Genomic DNA, 12,177 nt, shown 5'->3' with positions numbered 1-12,177 from the left:
TGTGGAGTGTTCAAAAACAGGCCAAGATTTTGATGAAAATAGAAAAATTGGAACAGTAAGATCTTAAACGCAATCTGTTCCCAGTTCGGTTCAGAAGAAATTAAAGTTGGAGAGTATAGCATGCAAATAAAAACCTTCGCATGAACCTTATACCTTTTGGTGAATTAAAAAAATAAATATCTTTATTTTCTGGCATATATCCGTCATTACTCTTTACTGAATATTTCATTGCTCGGGAGTATTTTATACCTTCCTCTTTATGAAAGAAGGGTGACAGGCTGTGCTTTCATTCTCAGTTGTGCATTTAACTATTTTTTAAAGATCAGTGGTAGTAACTGAAGCCAAAATATTGTTCATTGTACTTCATATTTTCAAGAAGACTTCTTCAAATGTATAATAAAGATAAGGTCAGAATACTAATAAGAACTGGTTTATAATATTGAAGATTTAATGATAGTTTCACCACTGCTCAGGTTTGGAACAACTGCGAATTTCTCTTTTGCAGAAATGTGTTGTGTGTGTGGTGTAAAAAGTCACAGAGGCCTGTTGACTTTTTTGTTTCTTGTTTTACTTTGAATATCACCCCTATATCTCAGAGTCTACCAACTCAGTGTGGATGAGTCTAGTTTGACCGCTCTTTCCCTGCATACAAACCAGAGTAAAAGTGGCCAGTGCGATGGGGAACCTAGTGCTGCAGGTTAGTGAAGTCTCAGAGTCCACATCTGTAAAATGAAGAATATAGAAGTGGCTCCTCACAGAGTTGTGGGCTTTAGTTAACATACATCCAGTTTTGGAACAGTGCTTAAAACAGTATGTTCTCGATAAATGTTAGCTGATGCTATCACTACTGCTACAATTATTACTGCTATTAGCCTTATTACTCTGCAAAATGCTAGGTGAGCTAGGGGGCAGACACAGGATCGTGGCTCAGTTCTGAGCTGCATCGCCATGAGCAGGGGTGCTTCTGAAGGCATCAGGGAGATCAGAGAACACACCTGACTTGCATTCCCCTGCTGTCCTATCTTCTCATTCCCTGCCGTCTGTGCTTACCTCACCGGAGTAGTACGCCTGACTATTGCAAAGGATTGTCACCTGGAGAGTTTCCCCTTAATGTATCCATAGAACATGTTTCCTCCTCCGAGTTGCACTAGACAGTAGCTTTGAAATCCGTATGTAGGTAGCCCCCTCAGTAGCTTACACCACCTCTCAGAGCTGCAGATGTAGTTATAATGGAGACATCAATGTGAAATAGAGGCAGTGATGCCTAACTGAAAGGATCATTTGGATCAAACAGAACGTTTATAATGCGTGCCCAGTGCTCAGAGCACTGTAGTATAGGTGCTCAGTTAGCACTGCTGCCTTCCCCTTTCTTTCCAGTTCTTTGTCTTTATTGTGCACCTCTATCCATATTTTGGGCTTTTTCTCTCATGTGGGCGATTGTAACAGCCTCCTTCCTTGTTCTAGTTTCTCTCATCCTGTCCTCCGCTCCTATCTCCTTATCCTGCTTCAAATGAATTCTAGATTATAAAATTTGTGAATGAATTCTTCAAAAGAAAAGAAAAAATGAGAAACTGTTTTTTGGCAACACGATGGCCTACAAATTCCAAAACTCGTACATTATGAAACATCTAAAAGTGATTAAAATATTTTTTTAACAAGTTTATTAATTAATTAATTTATTTTTAGCTATGTTGGGTCTTCGTTTCTGTGCGAGGGCTTTCTCTATTTGTGGCAAGCGGGGACCACTCTTCATCGCGGTGCGCGGGTCTCTCAGTATTGTGGCCTCTCTTGTTGCGGAGCACAGGCTCCAGACGCGCAGGCTCAGTAGTTGTGGCTCACGGGCTTAGTTGCTCCGCGGCATGCGGGATCTTCCCAGACCAGGGCTCGAACCCGTGTCCCCTGCATTGGCAGGTGGATTCTTAACCACAGTGCCACCAGGGAAGCCCGATTAAAATATTTTTAAACACCTTTTAAATGAGTGGATGAACCTGTAACAATGAAAGGGAAATGAGTACAAATCTAGGAAGTGAGCTAGCCCTGGGACTGCTAATCCCTCAGGGCATCTGTGGATCTGGGTGCCCAAGGAGTACTGGAGATAAAACTACCAGCTTTTAGCACAGAGGACAAAAAGATAGAGTATGAAGGAGCTGTGAAGCCGCCTGTGGGGTAGACTGAGAAGTTAGAGTATCAGAAGTTTCAATAGCGGAGACAATGGAGAGACAGTATTCAAACATATGATGACTGCAAGTGTTTGGAAATGATACCTGAGAAGCCCAGAGCTGGATAAACGTGAAGAAACCTGTACGTAAACAACATGAAGTAATGTCTTCATGAGAAAAGGTAATTGTCCACCTAGACTTTTTTTTAATTAATTAAGTAATTAATTTTGGGCTGCATTGGGTCTTTGTTGCTGCACACGGGCTTTCTCTAGTTGTGGCGAGCGAGGGCTACTGTTCTTTGTGGTGCTTGGGCTTCCCATTCCGGTGGCTTCTCTTGTTGTGGAGCATGGGCTCTAGGCGCGCAGGCTTCAGTAGTTGTGACACACGGGCTCAGTAGTTGTGGCTCGTGGACTCTAGAGCACAGGCTCAGTAGTTGTAGTGCACGGGCTCAGTTGCTCCGTGGCATGTGGGATCTTCCCAGACCAGGGCTCGAACCCGTGTCCCCTGCATTGGCAGGCAGATTCTCAGCCACTAAGCCACCAGGGAAGTCCCTAGAATTTTTTATGAAATAAAGACATTTTCATATGAAGAAAAACAGAAAAAGATTTGCCACCAAAAGACCCTCACTAAAAGAACTTCTAAGTATAGATTTCAATAAGTAGTTGAAAATGGCCTCCAAAAACAACCTGAGTTACAGAAGTAACAAATAAAGGTAATATTATAGTAAACATGAGGGAAAATCTAGGCAGACAGTGGCAATTTATACAAAATGTCTACTTCAGTAGTATTAAACAAGACAAAAGTAATAGACACTGTTATCATGTAAGGTTGGAGACAGTTGATGAGTTAAAATACACCAAGATTCTTTTATTTTCAAGAAGAAGGAAAGCAGTCTTTGGACTCTGGGTATGCATGTTAAAAATAGCCGTGGAAGTGTAGTCTAGTGCACAAAACGGTATCTTTTGATCAAGTTTGGCAAACACCTTTTCACAGTAGGCACCCAGATATTTGTTAAAATGCATCTACCTACCAACCCGCTACCACCCTTGTAGTTAGAGCCTTGCAGTAGGATACATCCAGTTTCCAGTCAGTGACTTCACTGATTCCTTCCACCATGTTCATTATGTAACTACAGTTATAGCTCTTTCCCCAGCCTTCTGTACTTAATAATGAATGTGCTATGATGTCAGATTTAACTCCCTCTACCGTTGTCATTATGAGGGACAATCCTCCTCATTCAGTGGGGTCCAGCCCTGTGTTTCACGTGGCAAGCCTCACCGAGGGTGCAAAAGCCATAGCTGCACTGTGTGTGTGTGGCTTTAAAATCAGGGCCGCTGAGGCTGCCTCTACAGCCTTCCCATCCTGTTTAGTGCACAGTGGTCCTTTTCTTCCCTGAATTCCACTGTAAAATGGAGGTAATACTAGTGTCTTATTTTTAGCATTGTGGTGTGCGTTAAACAACTAAGTTATAATTGACCAAAAACAAGATTAAGTTTTACACTTCTGTGGGAGCTGGAATAATAGAGCATGGCGCACAGGGTTAATGCTCCCTGACTCAGCATTAGTCACCCACAGGTGACTTGCGATCAGAGTTTGGTTGGAGAGATCTTTGGGATCCATTTCTAGGAGGCTTAGTGTGGTAAAGATGAAGATCTGTTAAAAGTTTTTGTGAACATGTACACCAATTTGTTACCAAATTGGTGGACTAGACCCACACTGGGGTCCTAACCCGGGTGGAGACTCCTTGTCTCCATCAAGGAGGTTCTTTTTCTGCTCGGATTCACACAGCCACTAATGAAACCAATGAAGAGCCTGGGACAGCACAGCCTTTATTCAATGGCCAAAGAATGGAAAGAAGCCAGAACTCGGTTCCCAAATCAACTTCTCAACCCAATTCAGGCAGAGACACAATGTACAGAGGAGGGTCCAGGTAAAAGGGTGGGAATTGGAAAGAGAGGGAGGAATATTCATGAATAGAGGTGTGGTTTGGATCCGGACCTGATGCAACACTCCTTTTCAGTCCTTGTATGGGCTTTTCCAGTTGTTGTCATGGCAGTTGTCAACTATCCTGGTGTCAGTGGGTGTGTCGATTAGCTAATCTGGCTCAAGGTCACTGGAAGTCAAATCTTCCCCCATCTTGGGCTTAGTTGGTTCTGACCAGTTCTTCTTTTTCTCCTTGCAGCTTCCTCCTGAAACTTAGATAAGAGCAATTGGTTTGCATTTGAGGGAGGGGCAGGGTTATGATTCTGGGGCAACAACCTTGGTAACAGATTAATAGATTTCTACTTGAAAAGCAGAAAACTAGATTTGTAAATCTTTAAACTGAAGGAATCTCAAGATGCCACTAAATTAGTTTTAGGGCTTTGGGGAAAGCCTTTCAAATCCAGGACCTGTGTTCCTCCTATAGAAAACAGAAGGGTTTCTCTAAGTTCTTCTCCAGCATTAGCCAGTGCTTTGCCTTAAGTTATATGAATTATCCGCATTTTAAAATGAAGCAGCTGAAGTCCTGAGAGGTTGGGAGACTGGTCGGGAGTTACCGAATTAGGGTTAGTGGGTGAGAGGAGAGGTTTGAGACAAGGTCTAGCGATCAGCTGGTCTGCCTTCCAGCAGGTACCTCCACCACACCGCTGCCTCTGTCCTGCTCTGCAGCAGCTCCTGCAGCCCGGGGCCACTTCTGTGTGCCCTGCTCTCACATGGCCCAGATCAGAATTTGACATCTATTGAAAAAGGCAGTCAACATTTATTTCATATATGTGTGTATATATATATATATATGATGATCTATGGCTTTCTTTATAGTAGCCACTTGTTTTTCTTTATAAAGAAGGTTATGGCGCTTCCCTGGTGGCGCAGTGGTTAAGAATCCACCTGCCAACGCAGGGGGCAAGGGTTTGAGTCCTGGTCCGGGAAGATCCCACATGCCGCGCAGCAACTAAGCTTGTGTGCCACAACTACTGAGCCTGCGCTCTAGAGCTGCGAGCCACAACTACTGAGACCACGAGCCACAGCTACTGAAGCCACACTCCTAGAGCCCATGCTCCACAACAAGAGAGGCCACCGCAATGAGAAGCCCCCGCGCCGCAATGAAGAGTAGCCCCTGCTTGCCGCAACTAGAGAAAGCCCACATGCAGCAACGAAGACCCAACACAGCCTAAAATAAATAAATTTTTTAAAAAAAGAAGATTATGGTATACATTTTTTGATCATTTATTTTTGAGTACACACTTTAAAACCTTACGTGATGGAAACAGATGGGATGAAATTTTTTTATTTCCCCTGGAAACCTACAGAGTGGATGTTTTGAGTCCTATTTTGCCAGGTGGATATCTCAGTATGGTGTTGGCAGGAGCACCCGTGTTCTGTAGGTGGCTATTCACCTACTTTCCAAGCCTAACAATTCTTCAGTCAAAGGAGATTTAAAAGATTTACTTAAGAATAATGCACTTCCTAATTTAATCAGGCATCCAGGTTAAAGACAGCCTAAAGACAGCCAAATAGTTGATAACAGAATAAGAATAAATGGCCCTTCCTGCATATTTGGTAGACATTAGAGAAATGGTATTCAGGTAATAACCTTTTCCAGTTACGGATTTTAATTTTATCAAGATTAAGAATAAATAGTAAACTGTTTTGCTAATCTGTGCTTTTACTTTAGGACAATCTGTAAAGTTTTATATAAGTCAATAGAGAAATTCTACTTTATACTCCAGGAAAATATAAATAAAGGAAATATAAGGACTTCCGGAAGAAACTTAGTTTGGAGAATTTTTATAAAGGTGCCTAATGTCTGCCTTGCACTATGCTAGGTTCTGTGAATTCTGAAGATGAAGGATATCTGTTCTCAGGTTATTCACAGTCTACTGAAAGAGACATTTAGAAAAAAAAAATTATGTTACAGGGCAGCGTGATCTGCAGCAGAGGTATCACAAATTGCCACAGGAGTAATAATAATTAAAGTTACAGTCCAGCTGGTGGATGTTTGGGAGAAAGACCAAGAGGAGTCCTTTTATATTCCGGGACTTTTTTCTTATGACTCCTGGAAACTTTGACGAAGTCATGAAGGCTCTGGTTCGTGAGCCCTTAGATTAATGTGTATTTCCAATATGCCTCTTGCTTTTTCAGTCTTTTAGTCACCTCTACTGGAGCACGGACCGCAGAGCCTTGCTGCTTGGGCTCAGAGTCCTGCTTCTCCTCTTCCTAGTTATGTGACCATAAGCAGAGTACTTCTCTGTGCTTCAGTTTTATAAAAAGACAAGAGTAATAGTACCTACCTCACAGTGTTATTGTGAGGATTAAATGAGATAATACTGCCTGTTACACAGTAAGCCTCAAGAAAATTTTAGTTCTCATTATTATTAGTCTCGGTAGCAAATAAACCAGGAACACTGAAGCATAATCACCATGTTGACCTTTTAGGTTCTCCTTTGAAAAACGCAAATTTCCATCAAATAAAATTTTTCAATTTTTTTTCCCTTTCTAGCTCCAAGAGGAAAGCGAGGATGGAAGACCTTTTATGCTGTACTAAAGGGAACAGTTCTTTACTTGCAAAAGGTAAAAGTAGATACAAAAAAATGAAGCCTGTAAAACTTTATGAAGTGATAATTAGACAGGTTACCTAGAAAATACTCACTTTGTACAAAGAGGCCACATCAAACACCCAAAAGACTGTTTAATTGATATCTAAATTCTCTTTTAGATTTTTTTTTTGTTTCTGGTGCAAAAATTGTTTTGGAAATTATTTATATATATATGTATATATATTACATTTTATAAATATAAAAGGTTATATACATGCATATGTGAGTGTATGTGATCAGAGGGAGTGGATGAGCTGTGTTCTAATTATATTCAATTAGAAATGCTGAATATAAGTTGATAAGTTAGACTTCATATTGTCTATTCAGGTTCAGATTGTGGTAACACTTGTTTCAATGGGTATTTATACTATAGATTAGTTTTATCCCTCATTTATTTAGTTATTTATCTTCATTTAGATCCTACCTAAATCTAGAAACACATTTTCTTTCAAGTCCTGGTATTTAACACTGCAAATGTATTCCAGTTACCTGGGTAAGTGTTTGACCATACCATTTCCTGTCAGGGTCCTTTCTTCTAATCCCCAAGTCTGGAAATTATTTTGGTATCAAGTTTATATATTCTGACCTTTGAAGGCTAGTCCCTGGAGCTTCCGCCTCCCTAGCTCTGTGTGCGTGGAGATGGGAAAGTTGTGTCTTGACTGGAATAAGTACACCACGTCCCAGGGCCCAACAGGACTCTAGCTCCCACCTCAAAGGAAAGCTTGGAAATACTTTTTCTTTTTAATGTGATAAAAAACATAATGTGAGATCTCCCTCAATAAAATTTTAAGTGAATAGTACAGTATTATAAACTTTATAAGCACCATGTTGTACAGTAGATCTGTAGAAACTTTCCGTCTTGCATGACAAACAATACCCCATGAACAGCAGTTCTCCCATTTCCCCCTCTCCCCAGCCCCTAGCAACCACCTTTCTACTCTCTGTTTTTTTAAGTTTGGCTCTCAGATACTTCACATAAATGGCAACAAGCAGTGTTTGTCCTTCTGTGACTGGCTGATTTCACTTAACGTAAAAGGTTCATCCATGTTACAGCATATGACAGGATTTTCCTCTTTTTTATGACTGAACAATATTCCATTGTTTACTTCATTTTCTTTTTCCATTCATTCGTCCATGGACATTTATGTTGTTTCCACCTCTTGGTTATTGTGAACAATACTGCAGTGAACATGGTGTGCAGATATGTCTTTGAGATCCTGATTTCAGTTCCCAGAAGTGGAATTGCTGGATCATATGATAGTTCTACTTTAAATTTTTTGAAGAACCTCTATATTGTTTTCCACAGTGGCTGAATCATTTTAAATTTACACCAACAATGCACAGGAGTTCCAATTTCTCCAAATGCATGTCAACATGTGTTATTTTCTGGGTTGTTTTAAAAAAAATATTTTTTAATAATGGCCATACTAACAGGCATGAGATGATACTTCCTTGTGATTTTGATTTACATCTTCCTGACAATTAGTGATGATGAGCATTTTTTCATATCCCTGTTGACCATATGTGTGTTGTCTGTGGAGAAATGTTTATTCAGATCCTTTGACCATTTTTTAATCAGGTTATTTGGGTTTTTTGCTATTGAGTTTAGGAATTCCTTATATATTTTGAATATTAATCCCTTATCATATATGTGGTTTTCAGGTATTTTCTCCCATTCTGTAAGTGGCCTTTTCACTCTCTTGATTGTTTCCTTTGTTGTGCAGAAGCTTTTTAGTTTTACATAATCCCGTTTCTCTATTTTTGTTTTTGTTACCTGTTGTTTTGGTGTCGTATCCAAGAAATCATTGCCAATGTAAATGCCAAGAAGCTTTTCCTCTGTGGTTTCTTCTAGGAGTTTCATAGTTTCAAAGCTTAAACATTTAAATCCGTGATGAGTTGACTTTTGTGTATGGTGTATGTTAAGGATGAACTTGCATTCTTTTTCACATGGACATCCAGTTTTCCTAGTACTATTTGTTGAGGAGATTATCTTTTCTCCTTTGTGTTCTTTTGGGACCCTGTGGAAGATCAGTTGATGGGATTGTTTCTGGGCTGTCTATTCTGTTACATTGGACTACATGTATGTCTTCATACCACTACCATAATTTTTTGATTACTATGGCTTTGAAATATGTTTAGAAATGGAGAAGTGTGAGGATTCTAAATTTGTTATTCTTTCTCAATATCATTTGGAGCATTCAGGATCCTTTGTAGTTCCATATGAATTGTGAAGGTGAATTTTTCAGTTTCTGCAAAAACTACCATTGGGATTTTGATAAGGATTACATTGAATCTGTAGGTGACTTTGGATAGTATGGGCATTTTGATAATATAAAGTCTTCCAATCCATGAACATAGGATGTCTTTCCATTTATTTGCGTCTTTAAATTCTATCAGCAGTGTTTCGTACTTTTTATTGTATAAGTTTTTCACTCCCTTTATTAAGTTTATTCCTAAAGTATTTTATTGTGTTTGATTCTGTTGTAAATGAAATTGTTTTCTTAATTTCCTTTTTGGATTGTTCATCATTAGTTTATAGAAATGCAACTGATCTTTGGCTTTACACGTTGACTTTTGTATCCTGCAACTTTGCTGAATTTATTTCTTAGTTCTAACAGTTCTTTTGTGTAATCTTTAGAGTTTTCTGTATTTAAGGTCATGGAATTTGTAAACAAAGATAATTTTACTTTTTCCTTTCCTGTTTAGATGTCTTTAATTATTTTTTCTCCTTGATGGCTGGGCTAGGACTTCAGTACTATGTTGAATAGAAATGCCAAGAGTGGGCATTTTTGTCTTGTTTCTTTTCTTAAAGAAAAAGCCTTCAGTTTTTCACCATTGAGTATGATGTTAGCTGTGGGCTTTTTATATATGATCTTTATTATAGTGAAGTAATTTCTTTTTATTCCTAGTTTGTAGAATGTTTTTATCATGTGAAAGGTTGTTGAATTTTTATTAAATGCTTTTTCTGCATCTATTGAGATGATCATGTGATTTGTAACATTTGTTATGTTAATGTGGTTTATCATACTAGTTAATTTTCATAAGTTGAAGCATTCTTGCATTCCAGGGGTAAATCCCAGTTGGTCATGGTGTATGCACCTTTCTTTTTTTTTTTTTTTTTTTTTTTTTTTTGCGGTACGCGGGCCTCTCACTGCTGTGGCCTCTCCCGTTGTGGAGCACAGGCTCTGGACGCGCAGGCTCAGCGGCCATGGTTCACAGGCCCAGCCGCTCCGTGGCATGTGGGATCCTCCCAGACCGGGACATGAACCCGTGTCCCCTGCATTGGCAGGTAGACTCTCAACCACTGCGCCACCTGGGAAGCCCCTGCACCTTTCATAATATGATGTTGGATTTGGTTTGCTGATATTTCGTTGTGGATTTTTGAGTCTATATTCATCAGAGATATGGCCTGTAGTTTTCTTTTCTTGTAGTATCTTTTTCTGGTTTTGGTATCAGGCTAATGCTGGCCTCATGAAATGATTTTAGAAGTGTTCCCTCCTCTTGAATATTTTATAAGAATTTGAGAAGGATTGGCGTTAATTCTTTAAGAGTTGGGTAGAATTTACTTGTGAGGCTGAATGGTCCTCGACTTTTCTTTGTTGGGAAGTTTTTGATTACTGATTTAATCTACATGCTAGTTATAGGTCTATTCTGATTTTTATTCATAATTCAGTTTTAGCAAATTGTGTTTCTAGGGATTTATCCATTTTTTCTAGATTGTCCAATTTGTTGGTGTATAATTGTTCATAGTTGTTTCTTATAATATTTTTATTTCTCTGACATTAGTTGTAATGTCTCATCTTTCATTTCTGATTTTACTTATTTGAGTCTTCTCTCTGTTTTCCTTAGTAGTCTAGTTAAAGGATTGTCAATGTTATTATTTTCAAAAAACCAACTCTTAATTTCAATGATTTTTTTCCCTCTACTGTTTTTCTGATCTCTATTTCATTTATTTCTGTACTAATCTTTATTTTTTGAGGGAAGTGAATTTTATTTGAGCTGCTGGCGTTTTGAAGATTTACTCTTTTCTTCTATTACAAATAGGTTTTTAAGACAACTAAGGAGAGATTATCACCCTTGAGGTATGATACTAAAATTAGTGTTTTCACATCTAAGACATTATTACTTGTAAGTCAGTCAAAATTACTGCTATTTAATTTTTTTTTTTATTTTAGCACATAAAGATAGGTTTTTGTTTTTAGGACAAATTATCTCAAATGCTTGTTTTAAAAATGTAGTTCTTTTTTTTAAATTTATTTATTTTAGTTATTTATACTTGGCTGCACTGGGTCTTCATTGCTGCTCGTGGGCTCTCTCTTTGCTGCAGCAAGCGGGGGCCACTCTTCATTGTGGTGTGCAGGCTTCTCATTGCAGTGGTCTCTCCCATTGCAGAACACGGGCTCTTGGCACGCGGGCTTCCGTAGTTGTGGCACGTGAGCTCAGCAGCTGTGGCCCGCAGGCTCCAGAGCGTAGGCTCAGCAGCTGTGGCACACGGGCCCAGCTGCTCCGCAGCATGAGGGATCTTCCCAGACCAGGGCTCAAACCCACGTCCCCTGCATTGGCAGGCGGGCTCTCAGTCACTGTGCCACCAGGGAAGCCCAAAAATATAGTTCTACTTTGTACCAAACTTGAAATATTTAGCAAAAATTAGCATCATGATCAGTATTCCAGCTTACGTCTTCAGAATTTCACAGTTGATGCAAAATGTTTATTATTTTTCTTATTGTTATGTTGATATGAATCCTTTATGTATGTAAAGTCCACTTGCTAACAAGGGCTACACTGAAGCTATGTAAACTCCCTAATAATTGGATCTGTGTCCTAGCATGTGGCACACCAACATTTTAAAAAAGGGTCTCTGAGCAACTTTGACGAATATTGTTTGCTATCTTGTTTTTTTGAGGTTCTTCTCCCATTTATTATTATTTTTTTTAATTTAAGTATAACTGACCTACAACACTATGTTAGTTTCTAGTACACAACATAGTGATTCGATATTTTTTATATATTACAAAATGAACACCACAATAAGTCTAGTTACTGTCTGTCACCATATAAAGTTATTATATTATTATTAACTGTATTCCCCATGCTGTACATTTAATCCTTGTGACTCATTTATTTGGTGACAAAAGTGTATACCTCTTAATCTCCCTCACCTATTTTATTCACTCCTCCACCCTCCTTTCTCTGGCAACCACTTGTTTGTATTCTGTATCTATGACTCTTTCTGTTTTGTTATGTTTGTTTTGTTTTTTAAATTGTACATGCAAGTGAAATCATGTGGTGTTTGTCTTTCTCTGACTTATTTCACTTAGCATAATAACCTCTAGGTCCATCCATGTTATTGCAAGTGGCAAGATTTCATTCTTTTCTTTGCTGAGTAATATTCTGTTATAAATGTATATATGCCACATTCATCTATCAGTGGACATTTAGGT

General features: G+C 38.9%; 1 protein-coding gene across 2 annotated transcripts in view; it reads left to right on the top strand.

Moving 5' to 3' along the window:
* The window catches only part of PSD3 (pleckstrin and Sec7 domain containing 3), a 496,191-nt gene that overhangs the window by 410,909 nt on the left and 73,105 nt on the right, over positions 1 to 12,177 (top strand). For both annotated transcript variants that reach the window (XM_060136247.1, XM_060136248.1), the window contains one exon: positions 6,640 to 6,710. In XM_060136247.1, coding sequence (XP_059992230.1) covers positions 6,640 to 6,710 — 71 coding nt within the window. The remainder of the gene's footprint in view (positions 1 to 6,639; positions 6,711 to 12,177) is intronic.

Source organism: Lagenorhynchus albirostris, chromosome 21 (assembly GCF_949774975.1).
Source record: "Lagenorhynchus albirostris chromosome 21, mLagAlb1.1, whole genome shotgun sequence".
Taxonomy (NCBI): domain Eukaryota; kingdom Metazoa; phylum Chordata; class Mammalia; order Artiodactyla; family Delphinidae; genus Lagenorhynchus; species Lagenorhynchus albirostris.
This window is presented reverse-complemented; position numbering and strand designations above follow the sequence as displayed.